General features: G+C 37.9%; 1 protein-coding gene across 2 annotated transcripts in view; it reads left to right on the top strand.

The window, feature by feature from the left end:
- CCDC50 (coiled-coil domain containing 50) overlaps nucleotides 1–23,002 on the top strand; it is a 64,803-nt gene that overhangs the window by 3,910 nt on the left and 37,891 nt on the right. For both annotated transcript variants that reach the window (XM_074365916.1, XM_074365914.1), the window contains exons 2-3: nucleotides 21,902–21,964; nucleotides 22,809–22,935. In XM_074365916.1, the coding sequence (XP_074222017.1) occupies nucleotides 21,902–21,964; nucleotides 22,809–22,935 (190 nt within the window). The remainder of the gene's footprint in view (nucleotides 1–21,901; nucleotides 21,965–22,808; nucleotides 22,936–23,002) is intronic.

Here is a 23,002-nt window from a genome sequence, read left to right as displayed (position 1 = left end):
TTTCTTCAAAATTCCACAGCAGTCTTTTGAGCGGGGGAGGGGGGGGAGCCTGTTTTTTAATGAGACCATGGCTAGATCTTGAGTTAGGAGGTTTGTGACTTTTTTCTTTATCGTCCTCTGGCTTCAGGTCTTTTACATAGCCAGCAAATAATTCAGCACATATTTGAAAGTGAATGAATGAATGAGTAAATCCTGAATACTAGACATTCCCTGTTGGTTTAGGAGTCCTGTCTCTGGCATAATTACTTCATATTCCTTCTCAGAGTATAAGCTCTCAAAGGGCAGAGATAATGCCTTTTAACCATGGGTATTACATTTCATCATGCCAGTAGTAAATTTATAAAAACTTCTAATCTATTTTTTTCTATTGTTTTCTCATAGATGCATCTTATAAATAGAATCCATCCAACATAGATATATAGAAAGTAAAAAAAGGTAATGCACGCCTTTCTTCTGGTTTGGAGGTAGTCATTGTTAAGAATAAAATTTTAGTAAAAACATTTTTAAAAATTCTGTGTTGTGGTTTTGATTTTTTTTCAGTAATAGATTTAATTTTTTCTTGAAGTGCAAAGCAACATAGCATAATGTGGAAGCTGGAAAGAAATTTAGAAACATATCTTTAAAAATTTCATGTGCTGTGTGCTACCTAGGGCATGAAGGTAGTTTCCCAATTAAGAGTGCCCTGTGTGCAGGGACCTGATCTTCACTGTGGTGGAGAGGCGGTCCTGAAGAGTTCAAGGAGTTGTGGAGAACCCTTGAAATTCCATCTGTGTACCCAAGATGCCTCTCACAAAAGGGAAGAAACATCTTTCAGTTTATTGCTATATGCAGGTATGCAGTGCCTTCTTAAATGAATCAATGCTTTTTAATAAATGAAATAGCTATTATTTTTCAAATAAAGATTCTTTTAATAATTTATTTGAAAAGTGCTTTTCTTTTTTTTTTTTTTTTAAACAAGTAGTTAAAGGACAACTTCTCCCTTGTGGGAAACTGTGAAGTTAATTGCTATTTTTAAAAAGGATCTCAGAGTAGAAAGCATTAAAAACCACAGATCTAGGCCAAGCAGATTTTCCAGATGAAAATCTGAGAGCCAGGTTGAGGAAGTGAGTTGTACCAAACCGCTGAGGCTAAAAATTAGCAGCACATTGGGGCTTAGAATTAGAAAAGTTTAAAACTGCATATCCACACAGCTCAGTCTTCTCTTCTTTCTCCCTTCCCACTTCCTCCCATCCTCTGCCCCTCTCCCTCTTCTTCTCTTTCTTTTAAATTATTCTGTAGATACATGAGTAACTCCTGATGTGTTTCATTAATACTGTCATGTTTAAAGCAGTGGAATAAAAATAATGAAAAGCAATTTCAGAGATTTTTCTGAAGTTATTTTAGGGATAATGTTTGATGTGAATGTTAAAGAGTTAACATAGATTTCATTTTATTTTTTAATTAAAAGCTTCTTTTTTTAGGTTTTATTTTTATTCAGCAAATGAATTACTGGGTGAACTACAGGAGGTCACACTCCTGCCTCCATGTTTTTTCTGTCTAAAAAATACATTTCCTCTCTGGTACACTCAGCCTTAAGGGGCTAGTGTTTAGAGGCTTGGACAGTTTAAGATTAAAAGTATTAGGGGCATAAAGAAAGCCACAGGCCGTGGTTTTTCCTTAGTTCTTTCCGGGGACATAGGAGTTTTGACTGATAAAAATTTTGCTTCAGTACCAAAAAGCAGTATGATATCACAAAACGTAAGTAAACTCTGTTTAAAATCCCAGTTTTCTAAGGACAGGAGCGTATTTTAAAATTAACTACCCTGACCTATCGGGGAGAAAATAAACCTTATCACTGCTATTTTTGCAATTTCAGAGGTAGCCACTGGAATGGCTGTTGGATTGCTTTTAATTGATGACCTATTTAAAGACATTCTGTGCTTCAAAACTGTAAAATTAGGATACCCCAGATCTTGGGTAAGACCTACAAAGGAGAATTGGTTTTATATACCTTGGGAATTATTTAGACCATTTATGTCCAGATGTTTGAATTTAGAAACTGGTACAAAAAAGTTCCCAGATACTACTTTTAAAGGGACGTGACAAACATGCACACACAAAAGAACTTGGGGTTTTTTTTTGCCATTATTTCATTAAAACACACACATGTGCTAAGATACATAGGTATTCATATGATAGTTGGTAACCATAGACTGACATAAAAACAGTGAAAACTTTCTAATAAACCAGAAGCAGTCTGTAACCAGTCTTGCTTTATATCAGTGTTTTTTTATATTTTTCTTTTTTAGTCAAATTCATTGAGGTATATAATTCACATGCAGTAAAAATTCATCCTTCTTAGTATGCAGTTCTGGGTTTTGGCAAATGTGTAGTCTTGTAACCACCACAACAAGACAAAGACCAGTTACATAACCCCCCACACTGCTGCACCGTTTTTCCCCCACCTCCATCAACCACTGATTTGTTTTCTATGGTTTTGCCTCTATAAAAATGTCCTATAAATGGGATCATACAATAGGTTGCTTTTTGAGTCTGGCTTCTTTCACTTAGCATAATCCATCTGATATCATCTTCTGTGTATCCGTAGTTTTGTTCCATTTTCTTGCTAAGTCCCAGTGTATGACTGTACCACCATTTGCTTATCCGCTTACTGGCTGACGAACATTGGGTTGTTTTCACTTTTGGTGGCTATAAATGGTCTGTAAATATTTGCATACAGTTTTTTTGGGGGGGGTAAGGGGTAGTGAACATGTTTTCATTTTTCTTAGGTAAGCATCTGGGGTGGGGTTACTGGGTCACATAGTGAATGTATATTTAGCTTTATAAGAAACTGCCAAGGTGTTTTTCCAAGTGGCTATACCATTTTACATTCCCACAAGTGATGTATGTGAGCTCCAGTTGCTCTGCATCCTTTTCTCCACTTTATGTTGTCAAAATACATATTTTAATTTTAAATATTTTAGTAGGTATGTAATATCATCTCGTGTTGCTTTAATTTGCATTTCTCCAATGACTAATGATTTGAGCCTCTTTTCTTTGTGCCTATTTCTTATTCTTATATCATTTGTTGAAGTGTATGTTCCAAACTTGCCTTTTGTAAAAAAAAAAACAAAACTTCATTGTATTTTGAGAGTTCTTTACATGTTCTGAATTCAAGTCTTTAATCAGGTATGTATTTTGCGAATGTGAGTGGTTTTTAAACCTTGGTACAACATTAGAATGATGTGGCAAGCTTTACTATGAACACATTCATAGCCCCGCTTGATATCCACTGAATCTCTTGGAGGTGGTCCCAGGAATTTGTACTTTTTATACTAGATTATGCACTTGGACTTAACACCATGGGCATTTGGAATATACTAAGAACATTGTGGCCACTCTAATGCAGGGGTCAATTCTGCCCTACTCTAATTTCTTACATGTTTTCCAGCGCCAGCTCATTTTTCTATCAGTGTTAAAAATGAGCAGCAGTGTTTTCTTTCCTTTCAGTAATTGAAATTAGTTCCTCTAAGGTAGGGGTTTGCAAACTAACAGCCCTTGGGCCAGTCCAGCACACCCACTGCTTGTTTTTATACAAGTGAGCTGAAGGTAGTTCTTACATTTTTTAATGATTGAAAAAAAAAAGAGGAAGAAGAATGTTTTGTGACAGATAAAAATGATGTGAAATTCACATTTCAGTGTCTAAAGTTTTATTCGAACATAACTTTGCTCATTTGTTTACGGATTGTCTGTGGCCGTCTTCATGCTGCTAAAGCTGAGTAATTGTGGAAGAAGAGACTGATCAGCAGAGATTAAATTCTTGACTCTATGGTACTTTATGGAAAAAAAATAATTGAGGCCATTTCAATGAAACCTTTTAAAAAAAACTTCCCTATTTAATATCTTTGGATATTTCTGTTATTACTATGAACATCAGTTACCAAAACTTTTCTTTAATACAGTGGTGTGCTGTTGGAGACTGTTGTCGGTTGAACTCATGATAGCATGTTTTATTTCTGTAGCGACTTTTAAAAATATAGACTTACATCCTGATTTTTTCTTTCTTTCTTTTTTTTTTAAGAGGAAAATTTGCTCTCCACATAAATTTCTAGGGGTTTCACAACTGATTATCAAGGTAGAAATCTTTTGTGAAGTAGGAATATTCTGTATACCAGCTCCGAGTAAGGGTCTGTGGGACTTTGATGAGTGAAGGGCAGGAGTAAACGAATTCAGCTTTTTAAAAAGTTTGCTTATGATTCTTAGACCTTCGCTTGTTACTTTTCACTGGCTCTCTTCAAAATGTGTTACCAACATTTGCATGAATGAAGTGTCACTTTGTCTTCTTGGAAACTTGTATCAGAGGTACCTAGGTTGATTTGCCACTAAACTTGGAAGGCTTAGTGTGTGATAAGCATTTCCAGTCCTGATATAGCTTCTCAATGACCAAATATCAGGGGAGTCTCCCCTGGACTTTTTTGGCTTTTATTTTTGTAATGAGTCATGAAGGCTGAGTCACTTTCCATTGACTTGACTCCAGGACTTTTAACTGCGTATAGTAAGGCACGAATGACTTATAAGGATATCTTTCCCTCTTCACTGTCTCCCCTTCAATAACAATTTTTTTTTCCTTTATTGGCTGTATAGAGGAGTCCATGATTTACTTTATTACATTCACTAATTTTTGAGTAGTACCTTCCCATCAAATGCGTCTAAGTATTAGCTTTTTCTTTCATATCATAAAATTCTGTAAAATATAAAATGTTAGGGTTGGCAAATACTGTCAAAATGGTTTTAGTGTCTAGATGGGAAACCAGAAGTAGAGAAAGAGAAACAAGGGGTTCGATTAAGATTCATATCCCCCCACCTGCACATCTTGAGTTTGGCCTAACATCTGCCAACAGCTGTTTTAGAAAGGACTGTGCCTTCTCAGTGTCTGCATTTCCAGATCACTTTCTGGTTTTGCTTTCCAACAGTTCCTCATTGTGTCAGTGATGGCTGGACTCTAACTTGCCGTGTCTGCTTCTGTTGTTTTCCAGTCAGACCTCATTATTTTAAATGGGGCTTTGGCGTACCCATGAAGCATTTCTTTTCTTTTCTCTTTATAGTTACCCCATTAAATCTCCACAGAGCGAATCTTTGAAAGATCATTTTGGCCATGTGTGTATGTTGGAGGAGAAAAGCTGGAGGTTTAGAAAATGGTTAGGGAGCTATTGATGGACTCCTTTACCCTGCTTTAACATCCCTGAATTCCAGAATGCAGTGTCTCTCAGGCTCTCCAAACTAGGATAACTACTGAGGCTTAAAGGCAGGGCCAGGGCCGCCAAATAGTTTTTAGGCCAAACCTGGACACATTGTGAGTATAAAGGGGGATTCTGATAATTTTACCGAAAGAGGTGTGTACTCGTGACCACACAACTGAAAGAGACATTGCTGAAATATCACAGGCAGTTGGATATGGTGACAGTGAGGTCCTTGTTAAAAAACCCTTTCTGAATATATAAAGTTTTCATTGCCATTTAAAACCTGAAGGCCACCTGCCTGTCTCCCAGAGATTGTCTTGAGGTTCTTAATGTGTTTTCTATTTCATAATGGATTACTAAATGAAACAAGTTCTGCAGGATGTAGTAAAAATATTAGGGTTTCATGTAGCTATTCATATTTAGGTTTCTCAAAATTCTTTCATCTAGCCAATTTTCTTTCCATTTCCTATTTATGAATTCTCTGCATATATTCCCCCCAGATGTGGCGAATGGATGTTGAAAAGATTTGTGCTGTTGAAGGGAGGTAAGAAATGCACACATTTCTGATTCCTACTTACCTCGCGATATGCAATATAACTACCATTGTTCTTCATTTTAAATAGAGTAGGAGGCTACCTTTTTACTCTTTATATTTCTCCTGTGTATCTTTTTAGTAATTGAGCTCCTCTTAGAATTATATTGTGGTATTTGCTCTAGCTTACAAATTACTTTGTCCAGATTGAAATCAAGCTTGTATAAAACTTAAGCAGACATAGTCTTTGTAAAGGGAAGTACTTTGAACCTAGATTTACAAAACTTGGCTTCCACATCTCATCTTTACCACTCATTTGGTGTAAGGACTCAGAGAAAACACTCAGAATCTCTCAGATTCAGTTTTCTTATCTTTTGGAGATAATATTTACTATGCGTAATATATGGACTTGTGATGAGAGTTAATTGAAGAAATGGATTTGAAAATATTTTGTAAAATGTAGTGTTCCACATACAGTGTCAGTGATACTATTGTTCAAGTTGCTTTCCTACTTTCCTTTCCCCAGACCATTGTTTCTTTGAACCCCAACCCTCTACATGGTATCTCTTTCTATGCTATCCAAATATACCCTTTTTCTACCCCCCTATCCTTCCCTGACCTCCCCAGACCTAGCTCAAATGCTGATTCTCTGTTAAGTCTACTCTGCTTCTTTCCTGTATGTCTCTTTAACCTACTTTTGAGGTACTTTCTTCCTTAAGGAACATGTCTCATTCCTGTATTGGTCTGCTAGCTCTCTGTCGAGACAAGAATGGTCGCTGACTGATCTCAGCATTTCTTGGGTATCCTTACACATAGGAGATACTCCAGAAAACTTTTTGGACTATCTGATGACCTGTGTTCTGTGGGCAAACTGACCTGAGATAACTGGATGAATGGCACTAGAATAAGAGCCCTGGTCATTTGCGTGAATTCACTGGGGTAGGAATAGAGGCCTTGGAGCATACCACTTTAACATTTGTTGCATGAATTTTCCCCATCTATCGCCTTTCTGTAGGAGACTGATTGGTATTAAGGTTAACTCAAGGTCTAAACACATAGTAGGCTCCTTTGGAGGCAATAATCTTACCCGTTTATGGATTGACTTTAGTTATGCAAGACCCTGGTAATGTGTGTACGTCTTCCAGGAATGTGATAATGGTGTCATTTTGTTGCTGTTACTAGAGGGTCCAGTTAGTTTCTTAGATGATACTGGGTTCTATTCAGAATTTTTGTATTTACTATTTTCTCCTTTAGATATATTTTTAGATAAAGGGGTCAAAGTTCTTATAAAGTCTTAATGAAATAGATCACACATAACATGTGTTTTCTAAGTTCTTGATTGAGAAGAAAGATAATTGTGAAGAATCTGAAAGTTTGGGGTTGGAAACTAAAAAGGTGAGTGTACAGATTGCAAACTTGGGATGGTTTATGTTCAAGAGAGGGTGCGAAAGCATGAGCGAAAGCACTCGAGAGTTTTTGCTTTGGGGATGGATATGTTTAATGCATACTTATTTTAGGATGGTTTTCTAAATTACAGCATACTGTTTAGTCTCAGCTTCATAGGGTGTATTAGAAGTTAACACTTTTAAAAACATGCAGTGCCACAAAAAACAAATTTATGTTTCTAGGTAGACTTTTTAGCAGTTTTTAAAAAATCATCAAAATGACTGAATTCTTTAAAAAAAAAAAAAAAGTGAGACAGATGACTCCCTTAGAGCAGAAAGGTATTTGGACAGCTTGTCTTCCTGTTCACAGATGCAGGCTGCCTCTGATTTTCTTTCACTTCCTCTGCAGGGGAATTACACGATAACCAAATATACCATAGGATGTACTGAAGCCAGTTTCAGTAACAATATGTAGAGAAATCCAGGGCATTTAGAACACAGTCTAGTTGAACTTAAATTTGGTGATCTTCGAGAAGACTTCTGAATATGGAAGGTGAACAGCTTTGCTAGGCTGTAATTTGATCAGCTGGCCCCAAGTTAACCTTTTAGGGAACGGCATAGTCCACAATTGTATTTACTGGACAGTAAATGAATGATCGTATGGTCTCACTTTACCCTGATACCGAAGGCTGTGTGAGAACTGCTAGTGAGACAGGATAAGTCTACCTTTTTACAGGACACTAGATTGAGTGAAAGGTTATTTTAAAACTTATTGGTGGTGAGAACTACTATACTGAAGGATAAAAGCAGATGTTTGCAGTTTTCTATGGTAGAAATAGTAAAACCAACAGCAGCAATGAAGAAAGCAGTCTTTGTTGCAGAAGAAAGCATAGCAGTCATCCTGTGTGGATAGTCCTTCACATAGGCTAAGATTGTGATGTTTTAGATGATGTCCTTGCATCCAGGATACAAGTGTACATCACTTACACTGAACCATCTACATTTCACACTACCCTGTATCTAAGTTGGATGAGTTCTTAAAGATAGTTTGGACTGTTTCCTAATAGGTCAGACACTGAGGTTCTGATTAGGAAAGTAACTTGTCAGAGGTCACTTGATGAGCTGGTGACAGAGCCAGGACTAAAATTCTGACAGGTATCTGGAATGAAGAACTAGGCTGTTTGTACTTTGCACTTTGTTCCTTACATGCTACAGTAAAGCCATTATATTTCTATAGATTGGGGATACTTACATTTCTTACAGTAAAGATACCAAAATGCCTTGTGGATTTGACAGGAAGCTTTTACTAGAGCAATTCAAGGAACTGGAATTAGGAAAATCCAGCTAGTTTTAAGCATGCAGTATTTTAAATCTGCATGTAAGTGTATTGTTTATATTTTGACTGGCTATGCTTCTACTCAACAGTCTACCCTCCTGTTATTCTCAATGGTGATACTTTGATAGTTCTTCTATTTTAGTAAACTGTAATTACATGACTTTCAGATGGAATTCCACTTTGCTTTCTAATCCTGGATGTTCATCTGAAAAAAGTGTGGAGTGGTGGAACTTATTAAACATTCTAGGTGTATTGATTTCCTTTTAATTCAAGCCCACAGTATGTTTGTATAGGAAACATGTTCTCCCTCAATTGGCCGTATGAGGTTAGAAGGAGCTATTGAGATGTGGTAGACTGTTGATTACATTGTAATTCTTTGCCGGGAAACATCTTCATATATTCATAAGAGGAAGCAGTGATTGCCTATTCCATTATAGAGGCCATACCAGAGAAGTGATAGGTCTGTGTGAATCAGTGACTTAGTGGGACCTGGCTAGCAGAAATACTTAATAGAAAATAATCATAAGAATTCATTAATTCTTTCATCAAGAATTCATTCATCTCTGATGATGCCAATAATAGTTGGTCCATTTATTGAACTTCCTCTTATTAAGTGACAGATGTTTTCTGTGGCCCTTCACTTACCTAATTTAGTCCTCACAACGTTTATCCTCGTTTTACAGATCAGGAACCTGAGGCTCGAAGAGATCAAATAGCTTGCCTAAGGTCTTTTAGCCAGTAAGAAAGAGGTATTTGAATCCTGCTCTGCATAGCTCCAAAGGTTTTTTGTTTTGTTTTGTCTTTCCTTCTCTGAAATAGTCTTCAGACATTAGGTAAAATTAAAATCAGAACCGTGATGCCATTTTATGTACTCCGTTTACTTTTGCACTGAAGGAATCTCAGCTTCCTCCTTATTAGAGTTTATTACTAGTTTCAGTTTTTGCTTCTCTCTTTCCATTGCACTAGCTGAGTTTCCAGCTTTCTTTGGGAGTGGGGAACCATCAAAAGTTCGTATCTAACTCAAATACCACTAAGGTGAATACAAATTTCTTTCTCAAAAAGAAAGTAAAATATCCCCTCTGATGAACTTACACAGAGAGCGAAGGTGATGGACAGAGTCTACGCACAACTGCCTGCTATCTGTGTGGGAATTTTCTGGGTATACTTTGAAACACAGGCTAGCTGCTTCCAGTTTACTGTTGGGACATTACCTTCACTTTCTTCTATAGAGTCTGTTTTTCTAGGACAGGAAAGCTGATTTTAATGTAAGCCTATTTGTACTATATTTAGGAAGATAAATCTCCTGATCTTCTGGGGAGGCATTCGTTCCCCTTGTAAGTGTGAAAACAGAGTTGAGCTTCGGAATGTACCCATGATCTCAAGAAACCTTTTAGAAAAACACATTTCTAGTCAGTAAACATGACCAATTATTGAGCATGTGGCAGCATATCAGAGTAGAAGTCCAGAAATCTCAAGATTTACCCATTCGTTTAATGTCTGGACTTTCAGATTTACTTAATCCAAGATTACTAGAAATGTGTGTAGAGTTCTGACAAACGGTTACCAGAGCAGAACTGTGAGTGTTGGAATTTGCTTTATAGGAATAATATTCTAAGAGAATAATTTTCCCATGTCTGCTTATCCCATGACCACTTTAAAAGTTTGTTTGGTTTTTAGTTTTGAGTATTACTCTCAGTTTTTTGAAGTTGAAATGAACTTACTAATCTTAATAGGAGAGAAAGTGCTAGCTAAAGTATCTACTTGCAGAAGAAAGGTTGAAAGTGGAAATAATCTGACTCAACGATAAATAGAACTTGCAGTAGCTGGTACTTAGGGAAACTCTCTTGTCATATGAAGCCAATAAACCAAAATGGTTTTTCTTCCCTTGGTGTAAACTTGTACTTAAGTTGGGTTGGATGTGATCATTTGGGTTTTAATGGGCATGGCTGGGTTTATCCTACAGAGGTTTAAGGGAATGGGTGGCTTTTCTTTCTAGGCTAAGGCAAACAGAGAAACCAAACCATTCGAGGGCTGCCAAACCATTTGAGGGCTTAAGTGCCAGGAAAAGTGCCATTCAAATAAAGGAACAGAAGGTCGGAGTTTCTTTAGGGATACATGGAATCACAATGAAAGAAATAAACTCTTACTGTCTGGATATTCTTAGTGGAAAATTGCTTTGAAAAAAATTCTATCTACTACTGCTTATCTGAGGGTATTTACCTTTTTGAGGACCCGTGTTTTTAATCAATGGCCTGTTGTTTTCTACCCAAAAGGTTTATCCCCATCAGGATAATTTGTGGGTACTTTAAAAAATACAAGTTACAAATACAAAAATACAAATACTTTAAAAAATACAAACAGAGTTAATAATACTCTGATATTACAGGTGAGCAAACATAAGTTATTAACTTGTTAAAGATTATTCATTTAGTGAGTGTTAGAGCCAGGATTGGAATCAAGTAAGAATACTGTTGATTACACCATACTGCATCTGTGTGCAGTAAGTACTCCCAGAATATCTCGTGTTACCAGTGCTCTGTACAGTGTACCATAGGAAACACTGTTTAAGAGTCTTCTTTTTTTCTAAGTGTAATTTTGATAGTCATCTTTTTATGTTTAGTTGTGGAATCTTATAAATCTATTTAAAAATCAACTGAATCATTATAAAGCAAGAGTGCTTCTTTTAAAGTCATTTTTATGATAGTAATTACTTACTTAGCTGCTGTATAAATTTGTATATTCCTGCAATTGCTCTTTAAGGAAGGCACCAAACCAGTAAGTTTTAGAATGTTTCTCTGATTATGATCAGTTTAATTTTAATTTTCCAGGCCACTTGAAATTCACAAATGCATACATCAGCTAATCAGGATCCAGAGTTCTTCAGGAAGTGATTGGCAAGGTATTAAAGATCTGTTGGGTTTACCTGGTAGCAGTTGTAGTTCACAGAATTGAATTCCCTTAACTATGCTGAATTAACAGTTCACTTTCCTTTCCAAGAGGGTATTTGTTCACTTTGTTTCTGTGACTCTATCTGTACAGTGGTTGCTTGATAAATGTAGACCAACTCTTGTTCTTTTCACCCTGCTGAGGTTAGCAAAACTACCATCACCTGAATGTCTGAGGGAAAAAAAAATGGGGGAATGATATACAAGCACTTTAAAGATAAATCGGTAGCTACCACAAGACCAAAAGTAAAAGTAGATTCAAGACCCTTGGTTGTGCATCCTGGCAAAGTGAGTTTTATCTGTTGGTTAAAACATAAGCATGCCTTCCCCCCTCCCCCACGCTCTCTCTGTCTCTCTTTCACACACACACACATGAATGGTTAAAATGGTTTTAAATGCTACTAAGTGATCCAGTTGGCACTGTCCTTTCTGTCATACTGTGATTATTATTTAGAGCACTGTTGTCCAACAGAACTTCTGTGACGGTGGAAGATGTTCTGTGTTCCCCACCAGCCCCATACAGCTATTTAGCGCTGGAAGTGTGGCTGGTGAGACTAGGGAACTGGATTTTTATAATTTAATTTTGGTTAATTATAAAGAAATAGTTATGTGTGACTAGTGACTACCATATACTGTGAGAAGAAAATTTTTGTGACCCTAGTGGATAGAATAATGATGGATGTATAGAACATGCAGATTTGGCTCAGCTTAAGGAAGTCTTTTCTGATACCTGTTCCATCTAACATTGGACCATGTGAATGCACCTCACTTGGGGTTTTGGAGAGTTATAACTTTTCTTGGGTAGCTTTTTTGTTTTATTACTGCCAGCAAAAAAGGTTTGGCATCAAAGCACCATACCATAAAGTTTATGCCTGAAGCACAGGGAAGTTTGTAGGGCGTTTATGTTGGTGGGTGTTTTTTTATCACTTATGATAACTTGAGTCAGATATGTCCTGATGCAGAATCTTACCTCTATTCAACAGTTCTACCAGACTGAGTGAGAAAATAGCTGTTTCCACCCTGCTACCCTCCTTCCTTTTTTCACTGTTTCTTTACCCCCCAATCTTCTACCCTGTCAGATGGAAATTTCTGACTCAGCCATTTTCACTTTTCCAATAAGTGACCCAGTTACTCTGTGGTCTCCGATAATGATGTAGTGGTCTATGATATTAAAGTAGTACTTCTGATTTGAGGACTTACATTAATTCAGCGTTTTCAAAACCCACTTGCCTGCAATACTAGTCTGTCTGTGGTTAGCTGTAATACATCTCCTTGCCAAACAAGTGGTTTGGGTTACTGGGGTTTTCATTTAACTTTAAATTGGGTGAATTAGGAGAAAAAAGTGCTCAGGGACTTATTTTGATAAATTGCATCGAAATTAAATGGTGGGATTAAATCACTTGTTTCGGTTCTTAGAAATGTCTCTTCACTGAGCACAGTCTTGTGCTTTTGTTCAAGGTGTGTGTATGTGTGTGTGTGTGTGTGTGTGTGTGTGTGTGTGTGTAGGCACATGTTTAAAACTCATACTTAAACTATTATTGATGGGTCCACTAAAATAATAAGATTTCTTTTCACGGTAGATAAATTGGAAAATATAGAAGTGTTTTTAAAGAAAAATAAGCTACATGGTAATTCATAGTACATAGTCAATGTTAGGATTTTGATGTTTATCCTTTCTAGTATTTTCTAAATAAAATCTAACTTGAAAAGTCAGGTTTTTCAGAGGATACTATAGAGAGGCTCACAAACCAGCCCTGGGCCCTGCCCACATCATGGAGAGTACCTTTAGGATTTCATCTGTGTATGGCTCATATGAAGTACCACGTGGCTGGCCATCTGTAGTGTGTGTAAAACACCAGACTTGGAGTGCCAGTGGTTTATAGAAAAGACCCACATACAATCTAGGGAACGTGAGTGCTCCGAGGCTGAAACTAGGACCAGTGGGTCCTGCCTGCAGAGTGACAGGTCTTGTCCACCTGCAGACCATTTTATAGTTATCTGGGGGGCTGTGCTGAAAGGAAGTGGGCTGCCTGTGGCTGAAGTATTTGAGAGGAATCTGGATGGTTATTTGGACAGGATAAGGCTGGGCTTGACATCTATTCGAGCTCCTTCTGATAATCAGTTTCTTTAATTTTAAGAAAGTGATGAATCATTTAGCACCTTTTCATGAACAGTGATTGAAATTTAGAAATACTTGAGGAAACTTGGGAACTCAACCTGCCATCCAAGGCCTTTATTATTTTCAGAGAGATTTTGAGGGGATTAAAACCTCTTGATACTCTTAAGACACTTCGGAGTTCTAACCAAAGTAGTGACTTTAGCAGAACCAGATTCGGTAGAACTTTGCAGAAAATCTTCAGTTATACTATTCTGTTCTTTGTGGAGCTTTTGATGAAGAAGATAGCTTTCTATCTTTCTGTAATGTTTTTGGAGGGATAATTAACCCTGAAAGCATCTTTCTGTTTACTATATTTCTCAAATTTTTTCTTTCCACCCACTTTTTTTTTTGATTCTGTCAACCTTGACTTTTTTTACACCTTACAATTAATTTATTAACATTACATACTTTTCAGGACTGTGTGGCAGCCTGCAGCTATAGAGGACTTCTGAGGACATGGGACAGTTTTTTTTAAACAAGTAACTCAGAGGACTAACTCCAGATTCTGAAGATTCATGCCAGCACCTCAGCACACAATGCATTCTGCTTCAAAATGCCACATACATCTTATGTACCCTGTCAGGTTGTTTAGCTTAACAACCATGTCCTCATGCACACACACGTGTTTCATAGACCTGTGTCTCATTTTGGAAGTGCCACTTGTTTACCTGTGACCTTTGGCATGTTATTCCAACTCTCAGAGCCATTTTGAATGGTGTGTTTAATTGTCATCTGAAGGGACCAACAGTTGACCACCTACCTGGAAGTACAACCTTTCTAGGTATTCTAGGAGTCTATCAGGTAGTTAGCTTTCCCATTATAATACACCTGATATTTGCAGCGATGGGAGCAGAAGCCCAAGGCAGTGTGGATAGATGTGCAGCTCCTTAGCTTTGTTTATGTGAGCTGGAGAATGTGGATGAATCACACCTGCAAAAAATGCAAGATTCCACTGAACATCATTTATACTGGTCATCATTCTTCTCAGGAGCCCTCCTTTCCACAAGGATTTACTTGAAAATCATTATCCCAGGGCCTAGGATAAGTATTAGAGAGAAAATGATCCATAAGATTTTTTTCCTGCCTTTCAGGATCTTGAATATAAGCTGGGAAAGCAAATGAGTAAAAGTATTTATAGTATGATTAATCCTCCAGTGCTATGTTACTACATGTTATGAAATCACTGGAGGAAAAAAATAAGTAAATTCACTAGTTGTGATGATTTTGGTTGTTATGTGCTATAGGATTGGATTAATAGGTGACATTTGAATGAGGTTTTTGAAGGTTAAGAATTTTTTAGACAGTGGAGTGGTGCCACAGACAGAACTGATAGAGTTCTTCCCGCCACGATCTTTGTCATGGTGACTGCTTCCTTCAGCCTTGCAAGGCTCTCCCATTCTGTTTCACACCCACACCAGCCAACCAAAAAAAAAAACAAAAACATAAACCAAAACCAATAGACATAAAAATCCCCAAACAATTGAAACATTCGTTAATGATACTCGATGCCCCAATCATTTGTACAATCTGTGGAATGAAAGTCATCGTTTTTCATAAAGGAACTGCAAAAATCAATTATGTACTCTGTGGGTAGTGTAGTAAGGGGGGATAATTATTCTAAGGATAAAAAGTACAAAGAGTGGGTCTGATTTAATTATGTTATAGGTCTCTGCTCAGAAGGATCTTCTGTCTCCCAGACAGAGGGAGTAACCATAGTTTACTGGAAAAGATCTGGACACTTAATCAGATAAGTAGCCCTGCTATTGGCTAATTTGACTAGGACAGAGTAAATGAGGATGGAACTCCTGTGTTGTTTACAACCTTGGCATCAGTCCAAATTAGGTGCCACCCTGCTCCCTCTGTCATACTGTACTTGGATTTTGTTAATTTCAACAAGATGGAAATTATAGATACCAAAAAGTCAGAGAAGAATTGAGGGTTTCCTTTACCTTTTAGCCCTAATAAACTAATTGCTCAAACATTACTTACATGTTATTCTCATTGTCTTCAGTTTTCTGCCTGAAAGTGGGAAATTTCAGTTGTCAGAGTAACCAGTGACTCAAAGCTGTGTTTGTTATTTCAGGGCTCATAATTGGGGCCAATGGTTAGGAGAGTGTCTCTGCTCTATAGCTGAGCATCTCCAAGAAGCTCCTGAGCTGCTGGTGTAGACACTGATCAGGTGATGGGGTCAGGGGTTGGTTTGGGTGCTGGTATTATGGATGGCGAAGTTGATGTCATCTCAGCCCCTGTGTACAATAGCTTTAGTGGGGCTGAGAATGTGGAAGATTTCACGTTAGGATGAGATCTGTTCACAATTTCCCTGCATCCCATTTCTCTTCTACTAAGACAGTTTTATTAAAACTCTAAATAAAGGGAAGAGACTTTTCTTTAATATATTAGAGACATTTCTTTTGTAGGGCAGGGAGCAAAAGGCTTCAGGGTTTACAGATGTTATCATTTCTTAGCTAAAATTGTCTTTAACAACTCTTAGACATACTAGTCTGAAATTCATCAATACTCTCTTACCAAAGGGAAGGAAAGTCGTTGACTTTGGATGGACAGTGGGGCAGATGGGGGAAGTGGTTAGATCCCACAGGGAGATTTTCCTTGGAATTTCCCACTGCAGTCACTGCCTAGGGTTTTTTTTGTGGGTCACCTATGAAACACAGTGCAAATGACAGGAACTTTTTATTGCCCTTGTCTTTCAGAAGGGAACACAGGCCAACAGTTATTGCTAGAGGTTTATTCTTGGAAGATAGACCAAGTAAACTGTGTCCCATATTTATCGCTCTATTTTAGGACCTGGAACCCACCTTCTGAACACATGTACCACCCTTACTTAAATTTTGTTTCATTCTCAGTTTCAAAGAATCTAATGCATATTTGGCCTAATTAGTATTTAATATTACCACTCTTTTCTGACAAGCTTTAACATAGTCCCATTTTGTCTAGTTTTTTGAGTTGAAGTATTTGGGGCTAGAAGAGCTCAGTTAGTTCCAATTCATTTGTTGGGTTATCTTGGTCAAGTCACTTTATTTCTCTGAGCCTTAAATTTCCTCAGAAATAAAACAAGGATATTGATAAAACCTGTATCTTCACATGGTTAGGAAGGGTAAGTGTGAAAGTGCATTGTAATCTACAGAGTAGTGTATCAGTGTCAGGTGTGGTTGCCCATCATTCCCAAACTTTTCAAGACAAAGTGTGTGTCTGGAACATCTTCCTCATTCATAGAGGGTGTTTCCATGTGAACAGAAGAAATGAAAGCAAATGTAAACGCAGCCCTCAAAGCAATGAGTATGTGTTCTATCTGCTACTCATAGCATTTACACAAAAACAGAATAACTCACCAAATTATACCAGAACATAAAAGGCAAATACACAGTTGAAAAAAGTAGTTTCTAGTGAATGTATTACTAATCCAGGCATTCTTACGCGAGTGGAAGCTTGTTAAGATTGAGTCACAAAAACTGTATTTTCAGCAAGTTTTGAGATGTAGGTAAAAAAATGACAAAAAGAGAATGATTTCTCTCCTCTTCTAGCTTGTAGAAAGTTAGCTGGTCCTTCTAAGAATGCTTACCACTGGTGCCCATGGGCACCATGTTTCTTTGAGATTGGTTTTGTATGTTAACTACTTTAAGGTTTCCTGATACCACCCTGCCAAGTCACCTCCACTGCTTACAGCTACCCCAGCTTATAACAGGTATAACTGCTCCATGTTTATGCCTTCAAAGAATTTTCTACACATCTTTATAACCTTTATCAAGTTTTATATTATGCTTATTTACCTTTCTGTCATTTCTACCTCCTTGATGGCTTGTAAATGACTTATTCATCCTAATAATAGAATTCAGCAAATGTTTGTTGGATAAATGTGTTTACTACGTGCAGACTATGCCGTTTGTTTATTTAGGGGGATCCACAGAGGAATGAAAATGATCTTTCTTTTCAAGGAAAATTGATGGGGGTGTGTGTGTGTTTGTCTAAGTGAATCTTACTTCCCATTTCTGAGAACTGCTTGGCTTAATGTAAACTAATTCACCATATACATGTACATATCTGGATTTTAAAAAATCACTAAAGGTCTATTTCTTTATTTTTTATTGAAGTATAGTCAGTTAATATGCTGTATCCATTTCTGGTGTACAGCATAATGTTTCAGGCATACATACATTCCTTTCCATATTCTTTTTCACTATAGGTTACTGTAAGATGTCGAATATAGCTTTCTTTTAATGGGAATGGGAGAGGCTTCTAGTTTTTATTAAATTGTCTAAAAGTTTTTACAAGTCTCTGTGATGCTGTCATGAACAGCAGAGCTTAATTCTGTTCTTAACATTGTTTTCCTCCTTTGTGGAACTCTTACTGTTTTTTGTCTTTATTAACCAGTTTTTCTTCATTTTTTTCTATTAAGGAGCATCTCTTGACGTCTTATTATATACTATATTCAGTGCTAATTGTGTGGAAGGTACAGAGATTATAGGGCCCTTGAGGTCTGGATGGGAATGAAGGAGACTGATGGGGTTGGCTTAATGGGAAAAAGATCAGCCTGAGATTGGGGTCAATGAAAGTCAACATAGGAGGCAAAAAGTGTGAGAAGTGTGATCATAAAAGCCCAGTGTCCGATGGTTCCTCTTAAATGTGCCTGCAGGCAAACGTAGTGAGATGAGTATGCCCATTTATCCTCAGTGCTGTTTACAGCTGCTTACTTCAGAGTGGAGTAGATTAGAGGAGGAGCAAAATCCACGCTCTGAACTTGTCCTGGCTGAGAAATGTTTTCTGTCATTCCCAGCCTGGTTACTGATTTACAGAGGTGGCTGCTTGTGTGACTTTTCCAGCGTGAGTTAGAGTAGCAAGGCAGGGACTACAGAGGCAGATTTTGGAAGGAACTAGAGTGGATACATAAGGAATTATGGATTAATAGGCAAATATATTTTGGTGTAAATGAGGTAATATATATGGAAGTTCTTAGTAAACTTTGAAGTGCTCAGTCTATTAACAGTATAGCTCCGTGTGTGTATGAGTGCGTGTGCCTCCTTGTAGTCCTGGAAGATCTTCTAGGATCTTTTGTAGCTCAGGCCCTGCCCATATTTTGTGGGTACCAGTTCAGCCTCTGCCTTAAGTAAGGTTGTGCTCTGCCACCACCATCCTCCTGCCCTGCTCCTCGGACCCAGCTCTGGTGTCACAAGTGCGGTTCTGCATCATCAGAACTAGATCTTTTCCTATCCAGCCATGACTTCCTGCTCCGAGATGGTGTGGCCAAGGTCTCCTGCCCTCCCTCCCTCGGCCCACAGTGCTGCAGAATTGTGGGCAGGGAGTTCTTCAAATGTTTCAAGCCCCCCACCTTCTTGTTTTTAGTTTGGTTCAGATCTCAAGCAGCTTCATGAAACTATTTATTTTTGATGACAAGACTTCCATCCAAAGTTTTCCTCCTGCCTGATCATTTCACTTGTGGCTCAAGGATTGTAAAGAAACTTTTGCTCTTGTAAGCTGTTGTAATCCAGAGTCAAATCACAATAACTGAATACACTTTAGTCTTGCTTTTTAAACATTAAGAAAGCATTGAGATGAGTCATTATTATGTCTATCAGTAATTCATAAATTCCTTGGCTTGTAGTGGTATGTCAAATGTGTCTTCATGTTTAGGGTTTAGAAATATATGCTGTTGATGAAATAAAAGATGTGAATTAAAAATTTTTGTATTTAATTATAGAATTTAAATGTAATATATAGAGAGCATTACAGAAAACACAGAAAATACAGAAACCGAGGAACCTACCACCCAGTTTAATCAATGTTAATATTTTGCCTCATTTGCATCAGTCTTCTCTGCTTTGTTTGTAAAGCAGTGGGAGCAGCATATGTGGTGAAGGATCTTCTGCCCTTTGCTCCTCTCTCTCAGGTAACCACTGTTCTCAGTTAGGTTTGTGTCAGTGCCAAATATTAAAAACATGTTTTTACTACAGGTGTATGTATCCATAAACATGATATTTTTAATGTCATGCTAAAATAAAATAACATTACTGCAGTTTTTCACATGGTTACCCACATAAAGACATTTTATTATTTTTGTTTTATTCAGCATGATATTAAAGGCGTATAAAATCCATTATTTTGGCATAATTTTCTGCCCTAATAACATAAATTGAAGTGACTTTTAAACTTTTTTGAATGTAATCTGCCAAGTGATAATGTTTTACATTGTGACCTAATATGTATCATATACACACGTATGTGTATGTGTCATATACACATATATTATATGTATCATATACACATATATTTGTATGTATCATATGCACATGTATGTATATGTAAAACTGAAAAAAATTTCTCCAAACCATAGTTTACACTGTGTGATATAGTACATATACCCTGTGTGTGATATACTCTATATTTTCTAGCCTATTCATTCTGAAATGCTTGTCCCAGACTCAGTAAATTGATTTTATGATCTAATAATAGGTTAATCTAAAAAACTGAATCTTGGTCTAAAATTAATACTGACTTTAGTATACAAATATAGGCTTTTGTAGTAAAATAAAAATGCTTCAAATAATAAGGTAGGGTATTAGCATTCTTTTGTATAAAGTTTCATTACATTCATTTTGGCTAATTCATTCTGAATATTTGTTTTCTATGAATTAAATCCTTCTATGTCTTAGCCATTTAATTAATTAGCAGAGTGTTTTAGAGAATGCATGCTGGTCAGTGTAAAATGTCTCCCTTCAGTCTGTTCTGTCTGTGGTTTACCAGGAGTCGAGGAGGGCTGTCATGGTGTCAAAAAAAAAAAAAAGAAAAAACTTGCTTGCTCAGAAGCTGATTCCCAGTCCTGCCACCAACAAACTATGTTTGTAGGCTTGATAAGTCCTTTCTGCCTTTTGGCCCTCATTTTCCTCCCCTATTAAATAAGCGGTTTAACTAGCTCCTCTTGAAAGCACGTTCATTTTGTGAGATGTCGGGGAACTTTGACCCCAGCCTCAAGTTGTTAGAATCTGCTGAGAATATATATATCTGATGTAAAAGAACGGGACTTTGTAATGGAATCACTGGTTTTGTAGTTGCATTTGAGCAAGGGGTAAGCAGGTCATATTTGGTTGAATATAGTTCTTAGGCATAAATGATTTTTCCATCATAAGACCTTTCCAGAGTAATCTTGACGACACCAAGCTCTGTCTGCCTTTTTGTTGTACTCTCTCTCAGGGATGGGGCTGTGTGACTGTGTGTATGTGAACAGATCTAAGAGCTAAGAATGGCAAAGGGATGTTTCTTTAGTCCGCTTTACTTAAATGTCCTCACAGACAAAGCCAGAGCTGCAGAAAGAAATCCAGAAACTCCAGTAAGGACCAGAAAATAGTTTCACGAGTCCTGCACATGGCAGTAGTCTGAGGCTTTGGGAACTTTCCTCTTTAATGTGAGTTGCATGTTTGGAATAGAATAAGAACACATCACCTAAACTACATGTCCTTAAAACAAACAAAACAGCATCTTTCGTGATAGGAGTCCTTCATGCCTTTGTTTGTTTTAAGGAGGAGTTTAAATTGCAGTTTCGGGTAGTAGAATGGACCTTTGAGGCCATCTTCCTATTTGTGTCAGAGAATAGACCAGAAAATGCGCTTGCCTGCATCTCCAGGTAGAGGCAGAGTTGGGGCAGAGTTGAGGCAGATGCCTGGTATCCTCCAAGGTTCCCACCGTCTTTTTGGTTTGTGGATTCTTTTTAGGCAGCTCTGCATTTAGAGAGACCTAGAGAACCAGTTCTAACTCCTGTCTGAGGGTGTGGACCCATGGAAGAATGTGATTATCCTGTTCCCGCCTAAGGGACTAATAAGAAAGATGTGTTTTTCCTTAAGAGCACCAGGATAAACAGACATTAAGTCTCTGGGAGGAACCCCAGATGGCTGAGGCAGAGGCTAGATTTCTTTTAACTCCTCTGACCATGCAAAAGCTCAGGTTTTTCTCAGCTGCAATCTGCAAAACATTCTTGTGTCTTTTATTATTACAATAGTGCTTGCCCTCCCTTTGTAGAAGTGGGTTAAAACTTCTGGACTTCTGGGTTCTGATTCTGTGGCTCATAGCCTTAGGCCAGGGACCAGAGCCAGCCATTAGTTTGTAATACCTTATGCTTGGCACTGAGCAGGTACTATGTGGGTTTTTGTGAATGAAGACTTTATACTGACTAGTCAGTATTTGGTGTCTTGCCTGTTATAAAGGTGATCATCCTGAAATATCAGAATTGGTTTTTTGAAGTCCTGAACAGAATCCTTTTCTTTTTATGTTAAAGCACTATTAACGAGCCTTCGTGTCTGCCCTTTTCCCTCATCCTCTGCAGTGTGCCGAGATTTTGCTGTCCTGGAGGACCACACCCTGGCCCACAGCCTGCAGGAACAAGAGAGTGAGTAATCATAGCCTCATGAATATGCGCCTTTTTTAGTGGTAGCTCGAGGCAGATTTCTTAGGGTGAGGCCTGGAGAAAACAGTCATCGGGCTGCACCACCCATCCTCCCTGAGGGATCTGTCTAGGTAAATGACACCTCAGTGAAGAATGAAGTTCTGGGTGTTTTGAAGTTGTACAGCTGCCACCAATGAGAGGACTGTTGGGCTTATCAGAGGAAAAGAGGGACTTGAACCATTTCTTTTGCTTTAGTGTAGTAGGAGGGAGACACTGGTTATACATGTATCTGGGGTGTGGAGAAGGCTGGCAGAGAGACATATTCCTTCCCCTGCTAGGGGCCTGGACATCTTTTCCCAGACAATGAAGTATTTAGATAGATTTTTTCTGAATATTTATATATGTGATTATGGAAAGTGAATCGAAGTTATACGTGGTTATACAAAGGTATGTCTTTGTGAATACCTAGTCTGTGAATCATTAAATTCGTGTGTCAATATAAAAATTCCGCATTGAACAATGCCGTTTATAAGTAAAGTGTCAACTTGTGGAACAGAAAGAGTGCCAGCCCTGGCTTCAGATTACATGAGTATAAGTCCTGGCACTGCCACTGTTTTGCCACGTGACCAAAAACAGATTACTTAACCTCTCTGCTCCTCTTTTTACTTAATGGAAAGATGAGAATAAAAACTCCCATGCTGCCTATTATACAGTGTTGTTGAGAGCATAAGATGAAATGATGGATGTGAAGCTCTTTTTAATGGAAAGGGTCATCTCGGGTTTATTCTTAGGTTTATTTTCAACAAGCAAAAGCATTGTAATTCCTCTCTCCCATCTTTATTTCCAGTTGAGCACCATTTGGCATCAAATGTTCAGCGGAACCGTCTGGTCCAGCATGACCTCCAGGTGGCCAAGCAGCTTCAAGAGGAAGATCTGAAGGCGCAGGCCCAGCTGCAGAAGCGCTACAAGGACCTGTGAGGACCGGGGACGGGGAGGGGGTGGTGGGGGAGTCACACCAGGATGGGCTTTCTCTGGAGGCAG

This window comes from Camelus bactrianus, chromosome 1 (assembly GCF_048773025.1).
Source record: "Camelus bactrianus isolate YW-2024 breed Bactrian camel chromosome 1, ASM4877302v1, whole genome shotgun sequence".
Taxonomy (NCBI): Eukaryota; Metazoa; Chordata; class Mammalia; order Artiodactyla; family Camelidae; genus Camelus; species Camelus bactrianus.
The sequence above is the reverse complement of the archived record's forward strand: the minus strand, read 5'-3'. Positions and strand labels throughout refer to the sequence as shown.